The sequence below is a fragment of the Pseudochaenichthys georgianus genome, chromosome 1 (genome assembly GCF_902827115.2).
Source record: "Pseudochaenichthys georgianus chromosome 1, fPseGeo1.2, whole genome shotgun sequence".
Lineage (NCBI taxonomy): Eukaryota > Metazoa > Chordata > Actinopteri > Perciformes > Channichthyidae > Pseudochaenichthys > Pseudochaenichthys georgianus.
Window position 1 is genome coordinate 17,039,537 of NC_047503.1, and position 23,942 is coordinate 17,063,478.

The following is a 23,942-nucleotide window of genomic DNA, read 5'->3' on the forward strand; positions in this document are numbered from 1 at the left end:
GGAAGGAAAGATTAGTTCTGTACCGAGCGGCAGCGGTGCCGGCCGCGAGGCCTCGGAGCCAAGTAGGCCGTCTGGTTCCGATAGCGATGGAGTAGCGGGAGAGGAAAAACAGACAGGAGGGACATTATCTGTTGGAGGAGATGGAGAGGACGACGAGGACTTGCTCCGTGGAGGGGAGCCAACGGCAACCGGACAAATACATGAGGGAGGCCCGATACGTCACTCATCTGGAGGAGGACCAGGCGCGCGTAGAACAGAGTGGAGAAGTGTGATCACAGAGCCTGCCGAGGAAATGACTTTGATTTGTTGTTTAAATAGGGGGCCCCAGGGCCTGATGGCAGGTTAAGGCGGGCTTGCCTAACTAATGTACATGTGGGGAGTTGTCTTTTCTCTTACTGTGTCACAGAACACAAAAACTTGTATTGTTATTATTTTTTAAAGTAAAGTAACTCGTTACTTTTATAATTTAATAACTAATAAAGTAACTAGTTACTTTTTTGAGAGCAGTAACTATAACTATTACTAGTTTATTACTTGTCCAACACTGATTATGACTTAACTACTACATCCTGCTTTTTGCCAATGGGTGTTTCCATTCTAAACACTAAGAAGAATGCAGATGGAGTCGACCTTTAGGCGTTAAAAATGGACCGAACCCAGAAACACTGACAAGCACCAACACTTTGTAGTTGTGTTATATTCATTACAAGACCCTCTTTTAAAGTGAAAATGTATCTTTTTATTGGTACCATACATTAATTATCAAGGGCAGAAACTAACCAAATCAAAAAATATATATCAAACAATGATTTTTTTTCTACAGGGATTGAAAAAAAGGTACAAGTCACCATTCAAACTCAGTCATAACTGTGGCTGGAATCAACTGTAAGGAAATGGAAATGTACAAAACAAACAGAGCTTCAGCTGTTTTTAATCAGACTTTACAAACTCCGCCTTGCTACCCAATATGACGACTGAACTTAATGTTAAGCTGGCTTTAGAAGATGTCTGGGTGGTTGATGGTATCATTCGGGTGGTTGTGAAAGACACTGCACAAATGAAGGCGATTTGGACAGAAACTTCATTTAAAAAAAAAAAAATCAGCTTTAGCCAGTGAGGAAAGATGAAATTCACCGGTTAACAAACATTGTGTGAGCACATTCACTTGACATCAAGTTGAAAGTTGCAGTACACAAAATTGTGATGGATGCCAAGTGGAAAATCACTTCCTGTATAGATGAAATACATGTGTCAATTTCAAAAATGTCCCAAAAATAAATTAAGAAAGAAACTGAAAACTGTAAAATCATCACGCTATGGTGCCGTTGTACCCCCCGGAGGTTTTGTAATTTAATTTACACAAGTTCTTAAAAAAGAGGGAGGGGGAAAGAGCATGTGGGAAGGGGACGGGTTCATGAATGTTTTTTCTCCTTTTTTTGTTTCCTTACATTAGATCGGGATGGCTTTAGGTAAATCTAAGTAAGAATACATTTTATTACAGTCAGACAGAACTTTGCTACTACCTTAAATATACAAGCACAAATACACAAATTTAAATCTCCAAAAAAAGGGAACGAAAAGACAAAATAAAGACATCCGCACTAAATTATTTCTCTTTTATAAACATAAAAGATAAAAACAATATATTTTAGAGGGGGGAGGGATAAAAGTCCTGTGTTGCTCCTTGGTCTGTAGCTTTTCAGTATTGGTAGAAAATAAAATTAAAAAATTAAAATGAAGGCGTTTAATACAAATTAAAAAACATTCTAGGGAAATATATACTGTATAAAAACTCTTAAAATGTGTAACTGTGTGTGCGTGTGTGTGTGTTGTTAATGCTCTTCATTTGAAAGACTGCATCCATGGTAGTCTAATCAGAGATGGCTCTGGTACTAGGGGACTCCTTCAATTATGTTCGTGTGTGTGTGTGTGTGTATGACATTTCCCTAGTGCCACATTTCAGCTGTCCTACAAGTGTGTGGATTTCAATGGTTTTATAGACGGACTCTGAATTCTGGGCTGTCTGTTTCAGCAAAGCCACAAGTAAGCCCCTTACTCGCTCCTCACACACTTCACACTCTCACACACACACATACTCTATTAACAAACGTTACCAGTGGCTTGTGCGTCGACGGAGCAGACCAGAATTGAGAGCAACTTGCCACCATGTTGTGGCCTCGCTGACACCATCCCCTCCACCCCGGGCCCTACATGTTTATTCAGTACGGATGGTTTAGTGTGCACAGTTCTCCCCTGTATTAAATCCCTTGCGCCTCCTCGGTCACATCCACCCGATCTCTGACGGGACATTTGCGACGAGGAAAAGGGAGAAAGAGGGGAGACACAGTGGTTAAATATGGGGGAGTCACAGCATTGGCTCAGTGACGTTGCCTGAGACATGCCAAGCCCCCTCGGGCCCGTGTGTGTGATGACTCTGAGCTCTACAGTGATGTCTGGGTTGCTGCTGTTGCACTCGTGGCTGTCGGGGTAGGGATGGGGGGTCTGAGGAGTGGCAGAGAGGGGGTTTGTGAGGAGGTGGCGGGGCTCTACTGCGATGCCTGTGAGGTGGGGTTGTCGCTCTTGCTCTCCTGGCTGGAGGGGGCCTTGTTGTTCCAGGGCGAGTTGGAGCCCAGCGCCGGGGAGTTGTTGAAGCTGTCCTCGTCGTCGATGCCGTTGGCCGCGTCAAACTGCGTGTTCTCCAGCCGCGTGATCAGGCGCTCGTCCTCGTCGCCAAACTCCCCTCCCATCAGCGTGGGCTCTCCCACCACCATCACATCCTGCAGGGACGCAAAATAGGAAGCAGAGCCATCAATGTATTGTTTGACAGAAGATGAATGGCCATCATGCCATATAAAATACAAGAGGTAAATGTATTCGTCTTCCGCCTTATGTCAGAAATAACCTATTACTTTGTACACTTTGTGTCAAATGTTCATTAACCTGTTAAGAATGTGCCTTTGTAGTTCTTGAGGAAATTGACTTATTTACTATTAACCCTTCATTACACATGTGTATTTATCCCCAAATCGTCTGTCAGACCGTAAATACTTTCAGGCCATGTCCATTTAAAAAAATGTGGCTATTCAAAATTGGCTGCACATGTGATTACATTTTCATATTTACTGTGCAATAGTATTTAATGTTTACGTATTTTTAGAGACATTTGTTTTCCCTTAAAATAGTCCTGGGGGTCATGTGTCCTTATTTGGTCAGTTTAATGGCCTGTGAACTCCAGTTGATGTCTGAATGCAGCAGTGATGGTTGTGTTGGAGGTGTATTAGCAGAGTGCTGACACTAGATGGCAGTGCTTGTACTCACTGGAACTTGGCTGGACAGAGGGAAGCCACTGCCAGGGCTTTTCTTTTTGTTGTTGTTGTTGTTATTAGTTCCTCCTCCGCTGATGGTGCTTCCACCTGACATCTTACGCTTCCGCCGTTTGTTCGGCGCCTGTCTTGATGGCTCAGCTGCAGAGAAGAGAGAGAGTTACAGATACATCTCCTGGGGTTTATGTGGATGTGTTTTCCTTTTATTCTACACTGTTCACTTACCTGGCGGTGCCACCATCCTCTGCCATTTCTGGAAGAGGCAGGTCTTGAGGCAGTCTCTGGGGCTGAGGCTGTACGTCTTGTGTCTGGACATCAGCTCCTGCATGGGCTCCAGAATTACACACAGCTGGAGGAAGGAACAAAAAGAGAGGCGAGTGAGTAAACATCACATTGTTCCGCCCCATCATTCTTCACTGGTGTTACTGACTTCAAATTCTCAGATGTCTCAGGACTCAAGCTAATCCCATTTCAACCATGGCGATTTTTAAACTTGCCAACATGAGGTTGTGACTTTTTTTAGCATCTGTAAACCAGACTGAAACTGCAGTTCAAGTCTAACCAGTGCAGCCTCCACCACAGCTCCACCATAACTACATCTCTTTGTTAAATGTCCCATGTCATGCTTTTCCGGTTATTACCCGTCCCCTTGTGTGTTATGAAAGTGCTAGTGGAGCCTCGCAGCGGCGAAACTCTGACACACTTACACTGTAGGTGCGCCGCGTTTGGGGGTGCGGGTGCTAGTGGAGCCTCGCAGATGGGGGTGCTGCAGCCCCCTCAGCACCCCTCGCAGACCCCACGCAGCAACCAGGGAATGAACCCAGCTCACACTGTCCGCTCATCGCAGCAGCGAGCCGTGCAACGTCCCGCCAACACGGCACCCAGACCCCACGCAGCATTCTCATCTGTTTGTCATTGCTGGTGTCATTTTCTGGTTGGTAACAAACGTCATTGTAAAACATAATCACTGATGTTCCGCTGTAACGGTGGTGGACTCATCAGAACAAAGTGGGCGAGCTGACCAATCAGAACACAGTGGGCTCACAGGGAGGGGGGGGCAGGAGCTCCAACAAGCCGTTTAGGACAGAGTGAATACACATACTCTACAGAGATGCTGTATGAGAAACCAATGTGATTTTGGAACATTGAATGTAAATCTATTCTAGTAGACCTCAACAATGGAATTATGATCAGTAGAAATGGCCATGACATGGGACCTTTAAATACTGGTCTGGTTTTACGAGCTACATAGAAAACATGTGTTATGGACAGGGGTGCACATAACTTTTCTGCCCTGGTTCTCAAAAGGAGCACCTGGATATGTTGCTTGGTGTGCATCCTTAAAATGAAATAACCGGACCTTTTGAGGGGTACTTGACTTTATGGGTAAAGTCTATGTGTGGGAAACCCTGCTATCTTACCAGTTCTTATGCAACTCGCAAATATCTCTCTTTTCTTTCTCTCTCTCTTCTCTAATCTCTCTCTCAATGTTGGTGCGCAAATGCGCCTTTTTTCAAATGATCCAGTGCTCCTTTGTTGGCGCACCAGTTATGTGCAGCCCTGGTTATGGATGTTCACATCACATTTTTTTTATTATGTGTGACTGAATCTAGCTTTTTCCTTTCTGATATTGTTGCTTACTGTGGCTTTGTCTGGAGGTAGGGGTGGGCAGGACGTTGGTCTTAAAAATGTCAAGTTCTCATAATTTTTTTACTCTAGGGCAGGGGTGGGAACCTTTTTCATCTCAAGGGCCATTTCAATTTTTTCAACATCCTCTGAGGGCCGTACAAATGATTGACCGCTGCTTAAAAATACTAAAATCACAGCCCATTCATTTGACCTTTCTTTCATGCTGTGCAAAGAAAAAGCAACCTCTTAATCCAGATATCTTACCATGACTCGTGTTTGCATGCACGTGCACGGTTGTGGCATGACCACCAAACATAAAAATGTTTCAAAAGTTAAAAGCATCAATCTGGTGCACTTTGAGAGCAACATTAGGAGATCTGTGGATACATCTCTTAACACCCATATGAAACAGAACTGGAAGCAGATTTCTTTTTCTTACAAATCACTCCCCTTTTAAACTGTATTCTTTAAACTTTTTTTTACTGTCATATAGTATTTTATACCCGTTTACTTTATTCTCTTATTTTTGTATAACTATAATGATCATATAAAGATGTGCCTTTACCTCACTGGTTGGAGAAAAAGCTTCTTATATTCGTTAGCATAGCTAGCTAACCAGATGCTAATAACACCAAAGTTATTGACTGTATGATCAGTATGACAGATGAGCAGATCGCCACTGGGCTTTCAACTAAAGACACAGACACGCAGAAACTGCAGCATGCACCCTTATGGGGTACTGCAGTTTTTGGAAGTGTCGGAGTGACGTTCTGGTGCTCTCCGTCAGCACTGCACCCCTGTCAGACGAGACATATACCACGTGATGACACGTTAGGCTCGTGTTGTGTTCAAGGACCCTGACAGGAAAAACAGGCACTTGCTTGTTTAATTATTTTGCGGTCTAGATTTGTTTTGCTTTTTTGCGTGTGTTTATAAATTACCTCGAGGGCCGTACCAAATGGTCTCGCGGTCCGTATACGGCCCGGAGGCCCCCCACCCCTGATCTAGGGTTTCTTTTTTACAACCCCTCTACTTGTACTTTCTCCTGTAACCATTATATGTTTCAAAGAGCCAAATCAATCAAGTTTAAAAAATAAAAAAACAGCACCATTATTAATAAAAAACCTTTCCTTTCTCTACATAACCACCACATGTGAAAATTATTCCTCTAGAAACTCAAGTACGCAACTGTATTTGAAATCATGAAATATATTCCTTATTTACTAAATTGATTTAGTTTTGCAATTTCAAAAATACAAATGTGGACCTTTATAAACAATAAAAAAATATCTTGTCATGTTTCAGAAACTATTATTATCCGATTAAAGGTGGGGTAGGTAAGTTTGAGAAACCGGCTCGAGCAGAGGTCGCGTTAACCGAATATTTTACGTATATGACCGATTTTTTTTAAACGATGACGGAAAAATCTGAAAGCAGTCTGTCATTTTGACAGATTAGAACAAACTCAGAACAGCGACAAAGCTAGGGTTAGGCTCAGGTGTTATGCATGCCCACCAAAAAGGAGATGATATTGTTTCCATACCTAAGTTTGCCGTACAAGTGCTTTACGCTGTGGCGCGCTCTTGCGAGGTGCAGTGGGCATGCAAAACACCGGCACTAACAGTTCACGAGCATCAGCGCCCCCTGTTGACAGTTCACGAGCGTGCACTCCCCCCCCAAAATTGATGAAGCTCACTGACTCAAGGTACCTATAACTGGAAGCCACCTAGGTGTATTTTCTTAAATAGCTCTTCCCAAAAACACCAAGACCAGTTTCATTCTATAGGTAAAATGTTGTGAGTGCTCCACTTACTCGGAGGTAGTTGAGAGTGGAGTTCGACAGGCCACATCTTGTTATGTTTTTGGACAGCTGTTCCAGCATCTGTGGGTCCTGGGCCTGAGACACAAATAGTGGTCAGATTAAAAGGCTGAAACTCACTCACACATCACTATATACACACAGACACTAGACACTAGTGTTGTCACGATACCAACATTTTGGTTTCGATACCGATCCAAGTCAAGAATTGCGATTCCGATTCTTTTTCGATTCTTTTCTTTTATTATTTTCATGATGAATAAAATTGTAGTTTATCTGTTAAGTGTTTTCTTACAACATGGTCTCTTTTTTATACTCGAGTTTATGTGATTTCTTTGATAGTTAACTTTATATTTTATTAACATGTAATAGTACAGTAATATAAATATTTATTGACAAAATGTACATTGCAGATGTTAGCCACATTGGTAAGTTAGCTAAAAAGATAGCCATATTAGACAGTTATCATTGCCATTAATTGCCTCGTCAAACTACGAAAACGTTCGTTTGTCACAAAATAAATTACACTTGTTTGACTTAGATTTGAGGGCATCAATCAATCAATCAATGTTTATTTATATAGCCCAATATCACAAATGTTACATTTGTCTCAGTGGTCTTCACAGTGTGTACAGAATATCAGTATGACAATATGACACCCTCTGTCCTTAGACCCTCACATCGTACAAGGAAAAACTTCCAAAGAAAACCCAGTTTAAAGGGAAAAATGGGAGAAACCTCAGGGAGAGCAACAGAGGAGGGATCCCTCTCCCAGGACGGACAGACGTGCAATAGATGCCGTGTGTAAATTGAAAAGATAATACATTTGCAACATAGGTAGTCCAAATGTTTGGAAATGCATGTGTGTATAATAGGAAGATGAATCCACGAGGATATCCATCCAGGACCTATAGGGCATGGGCTTGAGCATGATGTAATTATGTTATCCATCACATTGGCTAACCTGTCTGTCTTTAAATTCTTTAATCAGCTCTGGATGCCGGTCGGCGAGGTGCTTAGCCAAGTCTGATGTGTTGGCTCCCTTGGTTTGCAGGGATCTAAAACATGTCTCACAGACAGGCCTCGTGGTGTCTGTAGGCTTGCCCTCACTGTCAGAGATATAGCTCAAATACTTCCAAATGTCGCTTCTGGCGTCTTTTTTGTCAACAAGCCAAGGCGCAGCGGCAGTTGCACTCCCACTTGCAGCCATGCTTCTCGTTTTCTCACATGCTCTGGCAGCTAGCGCGTGGCCGCGTGCACGAGAGAGGGGAGGGACTTAGAATGTGCTTGAGAGGGGAGGGACTGCAGGCACGGCTGCAGTGCAGGGAGTGGAAGCAGAGAACACACACGGCTCTTATTAAAACTGCGCTTTCTCACCGGAGTACTTTTCCCCGTCATTCTTAAAGTACCGACACTAATGAAACTGAGGAATAGTAACGTTTTTAACGGCAGGGTATCGCGGTACCTTTCAAGTATCGGTACACCGTGCAACACTAACAGACACATCAGTGAACTATATGTAGCTGATCCCACTCCTACACTCCTACTCACATGCATGGCCAGTATACTGCGGGGGATGAGTTCACGGTGTTGTCTGATGCTGAAGTGCCACGTCTTTATCCTCATCATGTCGTCAAACATGAACTCCAGGTACAAGCGTCCTTCTACACACACCTGAAACAGATCAGAGGACTCATGTCAGGATACAGTAGTTTAACTCTTTGTAATCTTTGCAGAAACAAGTAAATGTTGCACTGCTGCCAACGGGTAAATCAAACAATATATTGATTGATTTAGAACATGAGTTTCACATCCATATAATTATGTTCTCCATTTTTTTGAGTACTTGGACAGAATGCAATTATTAAGCAGTGAAAAAGCAATGCAATTTTCCTCTCCAGAACACAAGTAATTGCTCTGAGCTTTTGTTCTGTGAATTAAGGTACCAACCAATCACATTGGAAGGGAACGGTCCACGCTATTTCTTTTACACCACTGTTTACTGGAGTAAACTCAAGATTTCCCCCTGTGTTTTGCAAGTCTGATGAGTTCAAGTTGAACCCCTCTGGATCTATGAATCTTTTTTTTAAATGTTAGGTTTTAATTTGGTGCGCAGGTTGTGTCTTACATTAGAGATTCAGAAAAACACAGGCAGAGAAAGAGGTCAATAAAAGAGCGTCTTGTGTGTGACAGCAAGTTAGTAATCTGGATTCTATTTAACTGCCAATCTGCCACCAACACACACAAATGATCTTGGTTCAACCCACAGTACTTTGGGAAGTGATTGTGATCTTGCAGAGGGTCTGTCGGCGGTCAAGTCAGCGGTTATGTGTCTGTGCAGTGTGTGTCCAGTTTAATTGTGGCTGAATAATTGCTACAACTCTTCCACTTGATAAAGGTCATGGCGCTCCGGTTAGCACTGAAGCAAGCAGCGACAATAAAAACGCATTCCTTTATTTGCCACGCCCACGGTATGTATACCCATAATGACCCTTCAGGGAGACATGGTCCCATATGGTAAGAAGCGGAAGCTAAGAACCATTTAGAGTCAACTTGAATGTTTTTTTAAATCCATTCTGGCACACACCTCATCCAAAATGTATTTATTGTTTAGGAGAAATTGTATGCATTGTTTAGGAGTCACAAGCCAAAAGTGTGTATTTTTCTTATCAAATTTAAAGTGATTTGTATTCTAATCTGTAATAAAAAATGACATGAAACAGCCACACATATTTCCAACAAATGTAGAGACACAATAACAGCAATGATTGCAAACACACACACACCTGTGTAAACATGGGCTTTCCATTCTGGGTGACCATGGTGCACTGATCACAGTCAAGGGAGACAAAGTTATTGTGGAAGGACTCCTTGGGATGTTTCAGCACATAGTAGAGCTCAGTGGCACCGCCCTCGAATATACTCCGGAAGTACCTCGGGATCAACGTCCGGCCAATTGCTGAGGAGAGAAAACAAAAAGGGGCCTGAGACAAAGTATAATAGGAAGTCTATAAGAATGCAGGACTTTTGAGAGCAGTATATGTGTGAAACGTAGAGGCAATATGTTCTAGTGACTTTGACTCTTACTGTAACGTTTGGGTCCATCCTCCAGACAGAAAGTAATCGTCAACATGGCGTCGTCTTCAAAGAACTCTGTAGTAAATGCATCCCACCATAGGTTATCGCACTCCTACAGGGTTAAACAGGGGAGAAAATAATTAGTGACAAACACAATTCTTGGATTTTGTTTTTGGATGTGCATATGTGTGCCTACGAACCTCTGTCCAGTTCTGTAGCCGTTTGTTGAGTTCAAATATTCTGTAGTCTGTCTGGTTGCCATATGGTGTGTGCCGCCTATCATAGAAAGGCAGAAGGAGGGGAAAACAAAAACAGGAAAGGGGGGTTGAGAACAGTTAGCTTCTGGTATGTGCTTCCATGCTGTTAGGGCAGTTTTACTACCTAGTTTAGCCTCGTCACAGACTAAATACAAAATCTGTTTTAAAAGTTAGATAAGAGCACAAGTTCCCACGGCCTAATCTTTACTTGGGTTGTTGTTGCCGTTTTCACCTAAGCTGAAGATAATGGAAAACAATTCAGTCTTTTACCCTATTCCGGGCTCAAGGTATGTGGGAGGATACATCGGGGTGGGACTGGAGAAAATAAAGAGAAAGAGAGGTTATTAGATTCAGCTATAGCGCTAATATGCCCTCCCCCATTGGCTTGTCTGTCTTTATGAGTCTGGGATGCAAGCCAAACATGGCACAAATTGGATGATACAAGGAGACAGTAAATAACAACACTTCTCAAACACACACACGCCACACACACACCAAATGTCGCAGATTTGCTCGGTGCAAGACAAGGTTTGACAGCACACAATCCTGCAGACCTTAGACCAACCGATGAGTCAAGATAATTCAGTTTTGGCATTACATGTTCTATTCTAACAGCTTTTACCCCTTAGTCACTGTCATTCAACAGGCATTTTCTTCGGAAGGGTAGGTGGCTAAAATAACACTACACTAAAACATACAGGCATCTTTCACCAATCAACAGCAAATTGACAGGTGCACTATTTGGCTCAAAATCACCAATAAACCAAGAGGTGTCCCCAGAATCCGTTTCAACAAGGTGTTCAAAAGAATGGACTCTATGCTGTAACCTGTACACTACACTAAAACCAAACTGAGCACCCGAGCCTGGGAAATGTAGTAAACCATTAAAGTGTTATTCTGATTATAGAGTGTGAAGGTCCAGTCTGTGCACCTGCCTTTACAAACGCAACACTACCAGGGATGTAGCTGTTTTTTTAACTTAATTTTGACCAATCTATTGTCTGAAACCAGTTTCCTGGTACATTTGAAACCTAATGTCCATCTTCATTTCTTAGAGTGTTTGTTCATGAAGTTTATAATCGGGTATAGTGTTGTTGAATCATGATATTCAAGAATAAAATGTGGATAACATGGTAATAATGCACATGTAAAATAGGGCTGGGCGATATTGAGAAAATCTAATATTTTTGATAAAATACCTTAATGTTAATATTGCCATTATAATCAAAGTTGAACTACCGATGCTTTCACTTAAATGTACGCAATGATATTTTTGATAAATAATAATCAGTGACATTCAAATAATGACTTAGTGGGTAAAGCAAACAACGATAGAACAGCCAGAAAAATCTGGTAAATTCTGAAAACTAAATCACATTACTGTAATGAAACACAAAGGACAACAAATGTTTTAAAGGTGGGGTAGGTAAGTTTGAGAAACCAGCTCGAGATACACTTTTTGTTATATTCCATGGAATGCTCTTAACATCCCGATAGCAATGAATATCTTAAGTGCTTTGACAATAAATCCACAAAAAAACGTCATCTGTGGAAGCCATGGCGCTGTAAAAAGCACGACCAATCATCTGAGCCGGCCCGGCTAAAGTAACTGGATGGCCTACCTGCCTTCCATCTGTGCACAAACTTATCTCGTGCCCTCATTGGTCATGTGCGCGTTCGTGTGTGTTGGAGGAGGGGCTCTGTAAGGAAGTGCCAGATTTTTTCCGGTCGTGTATTTTCAAATTCTAGCGCACTCGAGCTGGTTTCTCCAAAATTACCTACCCCACCTTTAATTAATGCCGTCAAAATTATCGCGTTAACTTTTTTTTTTTAATTAATTGCATTAAAATATTTAACGCATGTGCAGAATGGCCCGCCCCATACATCCCACCAGTGGCAGCGCCAGGGTATGGCTGGGGTAGGCTACACCCATACCAAGAAATGGCTTAGCCCCACCATGAAAAATGATGTTAAAGTAAGCAACTCCGCCAACTCGCGGAGTAAATTGCACAGACAGCAGTTAGTAAGATTGATTTCAGTAGCAACTTGTCTGGAAATACCGAAGACCAGAAACGGTTTTGAAAACTTTTGTCACGTAGTGATCGTCTTCTCAATAGAACATCTTTGATAATGTCTTCTGGCCAATCAGATAGACCCTCCAGAAAAACGCGATTCTGCGATCGCAGAATTTCCCGCATAATCAGCAAAATGGCGCAGATTTTTAAAAAGCCGCATATTTATCAAAAGGCCGCATAATCCCCGCATTTTTCAACACAAAGTTGAAAAAAAAAGTTAACTCATCTTGACGTGAAGTGATGATGATGCGCGACGTCATCAGCTCACGCATCACAGAAGGTAAACAACACCGTAGAGTGAACGTGTGGAGCTCACACGAGAGTTTCTCTTCACCAAGATGAAAAAATCTAATCCATCTAATTTACCGACGAACATTTCTGCTAAAGACCGGGCAAAGCAGTACCCCGATGTCTTGCACGAAAGTGGGGGGAAACTATTCTGCACCCCGTGCAACTGTGTGTTGGAGCATAAGAGAAAATCCACGGTGACGACCCACTATGATTCATTCAAAGATTCGAAAATGCTTTCTGCTGCTGCGGACAAGAAAGCCAAACAACTCACGTTCACCGAGGCATCGGCCTCCAAAACCCTTTTGAGGGCTACAAGAAACGAAGTGAGTAGCCTACAAGATTGAAGCTGGTCAGATAACGAACGAGTAAATGAAAACAGAATGAGGCGGAGAAGTGTGTGTGTGTGTGAGAGAGAGTGTGATTAAAATAGCCCAATTGCTTTTACAATAAATAAACATTGAATGTGTTTAATTGAATAGTAAAGGGGTTTAACGTTAGTGGCAGGTTGTTTGTGAGAGAGAATAAATAAATAAGACAGCCCAATATTGATTTTTCCCCGCATATTTCCGCATATTTTGCAACTTCCCGCAATTTCACCGCATAAAATCACATAAAACCCCGCATGTTTGATCGCATAATCAAGGATTTTTGCCCGCATTTTTCTGGAGGGTCTAATCAGAATCAAGATAACAGCGTGGTGTTGTTGCAGGAAGTCCCGACGGAGAATATTTTTGCTGTAGTACAGGTAACACATAACTGGTACGCAGGTTATGTGCGTAATCTGAAATGCGTACCGTCACTTGTGTCACAAAGCGCATTTGCGTACCGACGTACTTGTGAAGCTTTTCCAGAAGGCGGTTAGATCACCGGACGACAGAGTCGGTCTCCGTGTGCACAGACAGGGCTGCTGTTAACGTCGGTCTGTACAACGGACTTGTACCAAAACTACGCCAACCGGCTGCGGAGGGAGACTCCCCCCCTTCACTGGAGAACTGCGCTAAAACAGCTGATCACAACGTTCATGCTCTGTGGTCACGAAGTACTCCACTAGCCCCCCCCTGTCGACTTTCCTGAAGTACTTCACTAGCCCCCTTTCCTGATGTACTCCCCCGTTGATAGAAATCAACACGTGATGAATTAAGACCCCACGGTTTGATGATTGATAAGTGGGTGTGCTCTCTTTCATTTTGACACACAGAAATGTTTTATAATAAACATAGATACTGTATGTTAAATGGATATATCCGCCTTCTTTCATTTATCTTTCCATTCCCACAACAATATACATAAATAAATGGCATATTTTGGACATAGTTTGAATGGTGATTAATCATGATTACTTAATTTTTAAGCTGTGATTAATCTGATTAAAAATTGTAATCGTTTGACAGCCCTAGTTTTAATATATCAAAAGTCAAAGGCGATAACGAAACTCGTATCCCAATTAGTGTTGCACGGTGTACCGATACTTGAAAGGTACCGCGATACCCTGCCGTTAAAAACGGTACGATTCCTCCGTTTCATTAGTATCGGTACTTTAAGAATGACGGGGAAAAGTACTCCAGTGAAAAAGCGCCGTTTTAATAAGAGCCGTGTGTGTTCAGCGCTCTGCTTCCACTCCCTGCACTGCAGCCGTGCCTGCAGTCCCGCTCCTCTCAAGCACGTTCTAAGTCCCTCCCCTCTCAGTGCGAGCTGTGTGCTCGAGTCTTCCTGCCTGTCGGCTCTGCTCATGGATGTATCATAAGGCCAGGGTGCGAACTGGAGGGGAGCAGGGGGAGCTATAGTTCCCCTAGTGGTGACATGAGCTCCCCTGGGAACATGGTTTGTGAAATTTGGGGGGAGCTCTCTAAAATACTGATATGATGACCAAATAAATTCCATTTTGGGCATGTTTTTTTTTCAAAGGTGTAAAATAAGTGAAATAAAATTATATTTAGAGTTTATGATTCATGAAAAAAGTGTCGCCTGCTTGCACGCTGCCTGCAGCTCCACCCACTACCCACTCACTCACAAGCTCGTTTAGTTAGCACTGCATGTTTACCAGGCATTGTTGCTGCTGCTGACATGTCGAAAAGAAGAAAAAAAACGTACCTTGGGCAATTTCTTTAAAAAGACGGCCAAACAACCTGATCAAGAAGACCAACCGAATGTAGCTGGTGGTAGCACATCGTACGTTGTGACTGCTGCTACAACAGAACCGAGAGAGGAGGGAGCTAACGTCAGTGCTAGTGCTAACTTGACAGCTAACGTTAACTTGGGGGCTGAAGAGACACAAGAAGACGAGCCAAGAGAAGCTAACTTGATGACTACAACTACAATAGTAGAGGTCGAAGGAGATGTGGAAGAAGATGATGATGCTGCTGATGACCACCCCACCTGTTCTTCCTCTTCCTCCCTGCCTGCTGCTCGAGATGGGGGGGGCGAAGTTGCTGCGGTGGTCCCGCGGCCGCCGGCTGGCTGGACCAGCCAACAGTGGAGTGAGTGGATCACATTTTTGAGACATTTTAAGTTGATTTAATTAAACAGTTACATTGGTGGCCCGTGAATTACTTATTATCAAGTTGATTGAAGTTTGCGTAGCCCATACATGCTCGGGAAATCTGTTGACATGAACATGATCCATCGGGACGTTTCATGTAAATGTAGACCTGTGTCACCACCCCGTGTGTAACAGATTTTCTCTTTATAATAGGCCTATGTCTGTGCTGCTGCTATTAATGCAACAAAAAAATCCCGGCTCCCCCGGTGACCGTGGTATAGTTCGCACACTGCATAAGGCTCTGCTGCTCCACGATGAGTGTCTAGCTTCAGCAGCTACATTTCGTACGGGTGCGTTCGTTAATATTAACTGTGTGGTACGGAGTCACTGTGTTGGACCGCTGGTGAACAGCTGTTAGAACGGGCCGTTCAGGTGTTCAGAGCAGAGCTCCCTGTCGGAGCGGCAGAGCGTGATGTGCACTGAAAAGTTTTTCTGTCGCAATATTATCGTAGAGCAAACTTAACTAGCAAACTCGCATCACTATCTGCTAACGTTAGCTTTAGCCTTCGTTTTCTATTAGTTTTTTTCATAGGCTATAAACGGAGGTGGTATAAGTATATATCTTGTACTTGAGTAAAAGTAGAAGTAGCCAGGTCTTGTACTTGAGTTAAAGTAGAAGTACCTGAATGTAGGAACAATCCTGAAATCAAAATGTTCCTCAAATAAAAGTACAAAAGTATTATCATCAAAATATAGTTAAAGTAGCGACAGTAAAAGTAGAAGTACTCAGGTCTTGTACTAGAAGCACCAGAGTGTAGGAATACTCTGTTACAGTAAAAGTACTGCATTCAAAATGTTCTTCAGGTAAAAGTATTAAAGTAGCGACAGTAAAAGTAGTCGTTGTGCAGATTGGTCCATTTCAGAATAATATATATGATATGTTTTATAATGATTGATCATGAAAGTGTTCTCAAAGCTGGTAAAGGTGCAGCTAGTTTGAATGACTTTATATACTGCAGGGTAGCTTGTGGATTTACTCCGGGTGGAACTAAAGTCTGATTTAACACTTGATTATATTTCACATCATTCTTCCACATCCGTGAAGTAACTAAAGGGATTAATACATGTAGTGGAGTAAAAGTACACCATGTACCTCTGAACTGTAGTGAATTAGAAGTACAAAGTAGCAAAAGAAACATTGAAATACTTAAATAAAGTACAAGTATCTCAAAATTGTACCCAAGTAGTACTTGAGTTTATGAACTTAGTTACTTTACACCAGTGGCTATAAAGATAGAAAGACTAAGCCTTGCACAGAGGCATGAAAATACATTTTCAAAATGCTCAACAGTGCTGCCAAAATGTTAAACTGACTGCTACACAATTAAAATAAATGCTTTTATATATATTTATATTAGATGTGACTCTTTGGCGTTTCTGTTCTTAGTAACACTGCTGCTTTAGTTGTTCTGACTGCTAAAATCATCTGTTATTCCTAATTTTAAAGCCGATATTCCGTGGGGTCGGGGGGCTCGGATCCTTGTCACCTTTTTCATACCTGATGAGTTTGCATCCCTGATTATATTTAAGACTGTTTCCCTTTTTTTAAGAAAAGTATCGAAAAAGAATCGGAATCGCAATTCTTGACTTGTATCGGTATCGAAACCAAAATGTTGGTATCGTGACAACACTAATCCCAATAATGATATACTGTTGATATATTGCCTTAATATGACAATATTGTGCAACAATCCAGCCGGCTATAAATATAGGCTTTTGTAAAGTTATGGTTCCAAACAGTCTCTCCTTGACCTCCCGACACTGATATTTTGAGTGGAATACATTTTCCCCAAAAAATAGATAATGGCATCTTTCTAAAGTTGTCACGATTTTTGGGGTATTGTGACTTCCTTTGGCAATGATAATCATGCAGCAAAATCTGATATTTTGATGCAAAATAGAACCAGTCACTTCAGTTCAAATTCACAAAATTGTTGTTCCTTCCTGTGGCCAGGATCAAAACTACTTTCTACAGTTTGCTGATTGGCATGACTACCAGCTGCCACGCTGAATCTATTATCAGTGGACATTTTCCAGACTAACATATTGTTGAGGAAATTAAACTCATGATACTGAGGCTGGATTTGCTTGGCTGTGTAAACATGGCGTGCAATAATAAAAGCACCTGTCGAAGATGTTTAAAGGCTGCAGCTTGAACTCCTAACCCAGAGCAGATACACAAAACACAAAAAACACAAGGACATTCAACTCACCCCACGTCTCTGTCCAGCATGGTGCCGGGGTGGAAGGGGGGGAAAGTGCTACCGTTGGGGGGCTCCTTCGGGGAGTACAGCTTGAAGGACTTGGAAGAACAGCCTGTATGAGAGATACGAAAAACAAGAGAGAACATAAGAGTTTCATTTTTATAATATAGGCTAAGTTGTTTGAAATGTAAGAATGAAATCCCTGAAAATCATGACGGTGTGGTCTGGTAAATCTGGTTATAGATAATGGGTCTATTAATCCACAAACATAAGGATTATCAGTGCAAATCTTTCACGATTTTGTTTTTGTTAACCCAGCTGTAAATAAAGGCCTAAATTATAAGCCAAAGCCGAAAAAACTCAAATGAGAGAACACACAAAAATAGTAACAGAACAAGTCACTTCACCCTCGGGAATTACAGTGCTGCTTCTAATCACAGTTATTCACTTTTGGAGTGACACTTACAGTACAAAGACTGACTACCATGTGAGCGAGAAGGCACATGCAGCCTGAACGGGCCAGTGTGGCCCAGTTTCAGTTGGCTGCACTTATTCACAGGTCATCCCAAATACACCAATCTTGTTTCATGAAGGCACAAAACAACAACAAGATGAGGAGGAGCCTCTTGTAAACAAAGCGCTTCTACTGAACTCCCACAGAAAGTGCTGCCCAACAACTCCATAAATACCCATAAAATACTAAGCAGACCAATACTGACTGTTCACACCAATAAAATAAACCTGATGAATCTTTCTCTCACACATACTGCTGCAACCGTTGTTCTACTCTAATTGCCCAGCTCTCCAATAAAGGCCATCCAGGCGTGCCAGCCTCCAGGTCACGACCCCTGCCGTCACCATGGTGAAGCCCCGCCTCATTAATGTCTCTCTGTCTTGTCTCTGCATATTAAACGTCTCTCTGACTATGTGTGTATGTATGAAAGAGATTTAAATCTAGAGGCCTAGACAGGGAGAGATAAGCTTTTATTGCATTCATAGGAAGGGAAACAGCAGAAGTCATGTGAGATATATATATATAAATGTTATATAAAACAATGAAAATATAAAGGCCTCTCTTCGTTGAAGGGTTTAAAACAAAAAAAAAACATTTCAACAAAACATTCCTTATCAAAGTACTCTTATTGTATTTTGGTCAAAGAATGTATAGTTATACAAAATGCAGATATCAACAGACTGTATGGCCTGACAGCCCAGTGATAAACTGACCTTAGGGGCCACACATATCATATACATATCATTGTAGTGTGACTTAATTGTGTTCGCAACCATATAAACCAAACTTCCCTTTAAACAAAAAATGTATCTTTAAGAAGACTAACAACATCAGGGTTCCTACTGTACTTTAACCTACTCTTATTGATAAGGGACACATAAAGAAATAACTTCAGATCTTCAAAACAAGATTTGCACGATCTAAATGGCAACCAAAAAACATCCATTAGAAACCCAGCCTTTACTTTATGTAAAAGAAAGTTGTTTACTGTGTGAGTCAGGCCTGCTATATGCACCACCAGAGGAAAACAAATGGGTTTGATAAATAAATAAATAATCGATGGTTATGTGTCCATTAGTTGTTGAGAGCCCTATTAGCTCCTCTCCTCTCCTGTTAGCGGTTAATGACAGGCAGTCACAATCACATCAGCTGGACTCCACTTCCTCCACTGGGAATCATGTTCCTCTACAAGTAGACACACTACACCATATACATATTATACATCACATTATCTTCCTGGCTTGATATAATGGGCAGCCCACCCTCAAAACAAATCTCGACTCAAATGTTGAGTAACATCGACGTCAAAAACACAGCTAGCATTCCATTTCCTTTGAACACCAAATACAGAAAAGCAAGTCAGCTTTACAAAGTCTCCTCTAAATAAGAGTAATCTATAGTGGTTTTGCTACTCCAGACTGCCACCATAATTGCAAAAAGGGACAAGTAGCCCATCTAAACGGGATATTGACGATAGCTACATGGTAAACCATTAACCTACGTTAGCAAACATTCCACAAAAAAAGACATGAAGATGAAGTTGAGTTTCGTAAGCAGCACCTAGAAATGTATTTTCCAATGTCTGTGGAGTTTATAACTTTACCAGTCGAAGGACATCTGACGTGCAGTTGTCTGCTTACAAAGGCAGAGGCAGCCAGCGAATAATGCTAACACTTGTGTTAGCTAGGCTAAAAATGTTAAACAGGTGATATCAGGACGCCCGTGAACTTCGCTACAAAATGCCCACCACTTATCTTTTTAACAAGCCCGACAGCTATGTAAACATAGACCAAACACGACAAACAAACTCGAGATCTTGAACCACCAAATGTTGACTGTATACAACCCTGCCCCATGGGCCTGCACGGCAAGCTAACGTTAGCACAGCTAGAACACAGTTAACAGTTAGCTGGTGTTAGCCGAGTTGCTAACGCCTTAGCGTTAAATCCCCTTTCAACGAGAAAGCACCGAAATAAAATGAGAAAGTCTCAACCACGGCGGCTCGTAAACCACATTTAGGCACTACAGCAGTGAGACATTGCAGTCAAAGTGTGTGTTCGGAAAAAGCGACCCTTTACCTGCAAAGAAGTCCAATCAGAAAATTGATGTTTACAGATCCGTTATGATAGACCGTGTGTACGCTCCGTGCGTAAAAACGGATAGGCCCGCTGGACGGCGGTTGGCTGGACGCAACGTACCAACACAATACGTCCCCCTGAACAGGATCGATGAAAAAATCTCCTCTATCCGCGAGACTGAAACGGAATAAAGCCTAAATTGCGGGAGTCGGTCGGTTATGTTTTGTCCCGCATGAGGCCTTGTCAGTGGGCTGAAGCCTGCTGTGGGTTTACATACGGACCCAGATGAGCCCTTTGTTCACGGGAGGACATGAACAATAGCTGTAGGCCCTCCTCCTCCTCTCCCTCCGCAATGCATTTGCTCCTCTATCCTCTGCCCAGCACCGCAAGCCGCCCTCTCCCCCCTTATCTCCTCCCCCCCACTAATGCACAACTGCACATGAAGGTTGTCTGGTAAGCATTTTTTTCTTCCTTCTTAACATCCCATCCCTTCCTTGTAACTGACACAGATGAGAATTGGCCTAATGCAGCCTAGTGGAAGAGTGTTTGGAAATAAACATCATGCTGACTGCTAAGTGGTTTTCATGTTTGCCTAATTAGTGCACATCAACAACTAATCTGAGACAGTGACAGCCAAGACCCTGGTCTTATGCATAATACACCATGGGTGCATCCATGCAGAGTGATGCATCCACTGCTGAAGCAGCAGGCTGATCAGTTAAAAATCTGATCAAGATCTTACAAATTAGCTTACATTTTCGGATAACAGACTAGGGTTGTTTACAATTAATTTAGTCTCCCAAGGTAGACCCGTAAACCCATTACCATAGGGAATTTCTCTCTCTGCATACACATACAAACACACACAAACAGGAAGCACTAAGCCAAAGGGAGAATCCTATAGGCCTCTAAATCTGCTTAAATCGCCTCAAATTATAATCAGATATTCAGATCACAGCCAGCCACGGCTCGCCCATATGGCTGAGGTTGGGATATAAAAAGAACAAGCAGTATTGGGTCAGTAGTTTCTTCATATATTTATAGAAGAATATGTCTTGATATGTGCTTATTTCATAAACACAGTTTAACCCCTATGATTTCTGACATGTGATCCAATATCAACATTGACAAATGATTCCCTTTCAAACATGGAAGTGCTTTCTTCCGCTGTCTCAATTATTGCAGCCACCAGCATGGACGTGGTTTTGATTTATACACTACCCATGTACTAGGAGAGTGAAAACACAATGTTTCATTAATGATTTATTCACAAATTAAGCTGCTCTTGGGAGCCGCTCGGTGGAAACAGCTAACAGGCTTTCACAGAGGCTACTGTGCAACTGAACACCGGTGCTAATAGGGTATACATTTGTATTACATCATAATTTAACATTATTTAGTTAGTATATTAGGGCTGCAAAATAAAAACTTAATTTCCTTATTGAATCTTAAACGTATTTCCTAGATTAATAAATTGGTCTATACAATGTTTCAACAAAAAATGGCCATCTTAGTTTTTCAAAGTCCAAGGTAATGTCTTTAAGGTCGTGCTTTGGAATCCTAAAACCCAACGTTCACATTAATATGATGTAAAACAAAAGAAAGCAGGAAAAAACTGCATGTTCTGCAAGTTTCTGCATGATAATTCTTGCAGCTCTTATACAAATGTTTATGGTCCTGTAACATCATTTGTAAAACATATCGACCCCATTGTATCATACACTGGGGTCAGATACATTTTCGCATTGGTCTTACACATTTTGGATATTTATGGCATGATATATTATCATTTCCCCTCATACCTTAATTTATTTATTTTCCAATTGCTTAAAATGTTTGTATCTTTTTTTATTAAAAAAAAGCCAAACTGATAAAATATGCAAAGGTATAACAGAAATTAAGGTTAAATACACAAATTGAATTAATCATAAAAAATCAATGGGATGACATTGATTTGATTCATCATCCATGTAGTAATAATAAAGTCCATCAGTCAAACCTCCATTCGACCCCAATTATCTCAGTCCCGTGACACACTCTACTGTTTTAATTGTGGCTGCTCCATCGTCTGCGACATTCTGATGTGACGGTGCAGCAGGCATACATAATTATAATTTTTCATTGGATATTTTCTGGCCGTGTCTCATAAACTGTTCTTTTCTGCTTTTTTGACTACAGAGAGTTTTGCCTTACTCTGACATATGTTGCAGATCATTTCTCTCTGTATATGCAGTCTTGGAGCCCTATATCCTCACATTTGCAACAGAAAGACAACAACTAGGATGCAGACGTCCTGGCAGACTCGTGTTGGAAGAAGTGTGGAGTGTGGTGAAGTGCAGAGTCTCCCAGAAACAGACAAGTAGAGAGGATAAGCTGCTCTAAGGCCTGTCTCTCACCCGAGGAGCAACAAAGATGCTCGGGCTGAGTTTATGTACATTGGTTTGACCGTGCTAAGCGTGTGACACGAGCTCTTCACAGCTCACGAGGCTGCTGTCAGTCTTTTGGCTGCATCTTTGTGTGAGTCTAGTACCAGGGGGAGGTATAGTCAGCAGTAGCTTAGAGTGTGTGTTGTGGGTGACTTATGTGGATTTGCCTATCTTACATTTGCTGGCCCCTGTAGCCATGGCAACACAAGCAGTCAATGCTGTCACAACCGGAGCAAAGCTAAGAACCATCCATGGAAATGGACACACAAGGGTTAATCCTGTGTGTGTGTGTGTGTGTGTGTGTGTGTGTGTGTGTGTGTCTCCGGCGCTCACCCATTCAAATGGTACATGACGGGGTTAATCCTCAGAGTGTGTGTGTGTGTGTGTGTGTGTGTGTGTGTGTGTGTGTGTGTGTGTGTGTGTGTGTGTGTGTGTGTGTGTGTGTGTGTGTGTGTGTGTGTGTGTGTGTGTGTGTGTGTGTGTGTGTGTGTGTGTGTGTGTGTGTGTGTGTGTGTGTGTGTGTGTGTGTGTGTGTGTGTGTGTGTGTGTGTGTGTGTGTGTGTGTGTGTGTGTGTGTGTGTGTGTGTGTGTGTGTGGTGGGCTGACAGAGAAGAGGTGGGGGTAGGAGGTGTGTCAGGATAAGGCTTGAAGGGCTTACACACACCGTCTCTTTCGCTCTCAGGCATAGGGCAGGCCTTATCTACAACCAGCACCCCAACCAGCGAGTCACACACACACACACACACACACACACACACACACACACACACACACACACACACACACACACACACACACACACACACACACACACAGCTGCCTTACCTTCACTTCACCAGTTAGCCCTATTTCAAACTTGCATTCACACCTGAAGCCATAAATCCATGTACAATAACTGATTAAAGCTGGAGTGTGAGGTTGAATAAACTCCCAGAAGTGCCTGATGTGATGTTTTCACTAAGCTCACACATAAACCGACAAGTGCAACTACTTTGTCAACGTAAAAGAAACAGACTTTCATTATTTTGTAATGTCTCAAACCACAATCCAAGAGAAACATCAAGAAAAAAAACTATGAGGCCTTTTCTTTTTCAGCTTTGTTGCTATATTTGACCTCAGGAATTACTTCTTGAATCAGCTATGAGAAAGACCACAAGGAAAAGGTCAGGAAGAGCGACTTACCTCCCTCAGTTTCAAGCTGTTCTGACATCGCCATTTTGTCACCCACAAATGCACTTTCACAGCTATAAACTGATCTAACTCAAACACTTTTGGTCTCTGTTTTCATGCCTCTCCCTTCTTTCTGATATCTCCCATGTCCAGACTGTCAGGCTCAGGGGCACGAGAAAGAGGGGGGGGGGGGGGGGGGGGGAGGATGCCTACAGTGTGTTTGAGTGTAAATGTGTGTGTGCTCTCACGCACGGGTCGCCTGTGTATGTGCAAATGTGTGCAGCCTGCCACTTCCACTCACTAGTCAACAGGAAACTGAGCGGCGCACACATCTGCCAGAGTTCTGATAACAACCGTCCCCGTCGCCCTGCCTTCAGCGTTAATCGCTGATCTGGAGACAGTCTAGTGTTGGAGTGAGAGCAGAAACAGCCCTCACTGAACTGATCGCAGCTTAGGATGACATCAGTTCATTTGAGCTTTCTCCCAAACAGAAATAAAACACTCCTGTTCTCACAGATCTAATTCTTTGCTTTTCCCTG

At 42.3% G+C, this 23,942-nt stretch overlaps 1 protein-coding gene across 1 annotated transcript; it reads right to left on the reverse strand.

Annotated features, from left to right (window-relative positions):
- Nucleotides 1–716: 716 nt before the first annotated feature.
- On the reverse strand, nucleotides 717–23,543 carry ldb1b (LIM-domain binding 1b). Its single transcript, XM_034098193.2, has 11 exons — nucleotides 23,416–23,543; nucleotides 17,225–17,327; nucleotides 10,377–10,421; nucleotides 10,050–10,125; nucleotides 9,859–9,961; nucleotides 9,558–9,730; nucleotides 8,323–8,445; nucleotides 6,766–6,849; nucleotides 3,549–3,672; nucleotides 3,319–3,464; nucleotides 717–2,777 (listed from the first exon to the last, which is right to left on the reverse strand). Exons 1-11 carry the CDS (start codon nucleotides 23,447–23,449, stop codon nucleotides 2,547–2,549), a joined length of 1,242 nt encoding a protein of 413 aa, XP_033954084.1. The 5' UTR covers nucleotides 23,450–23,543; the 3' UTR covers nucleotides 717–2,546.
- Between the last annotated feature and the right edge of the window lie 399 nt (nucleotides 23,544–23,942).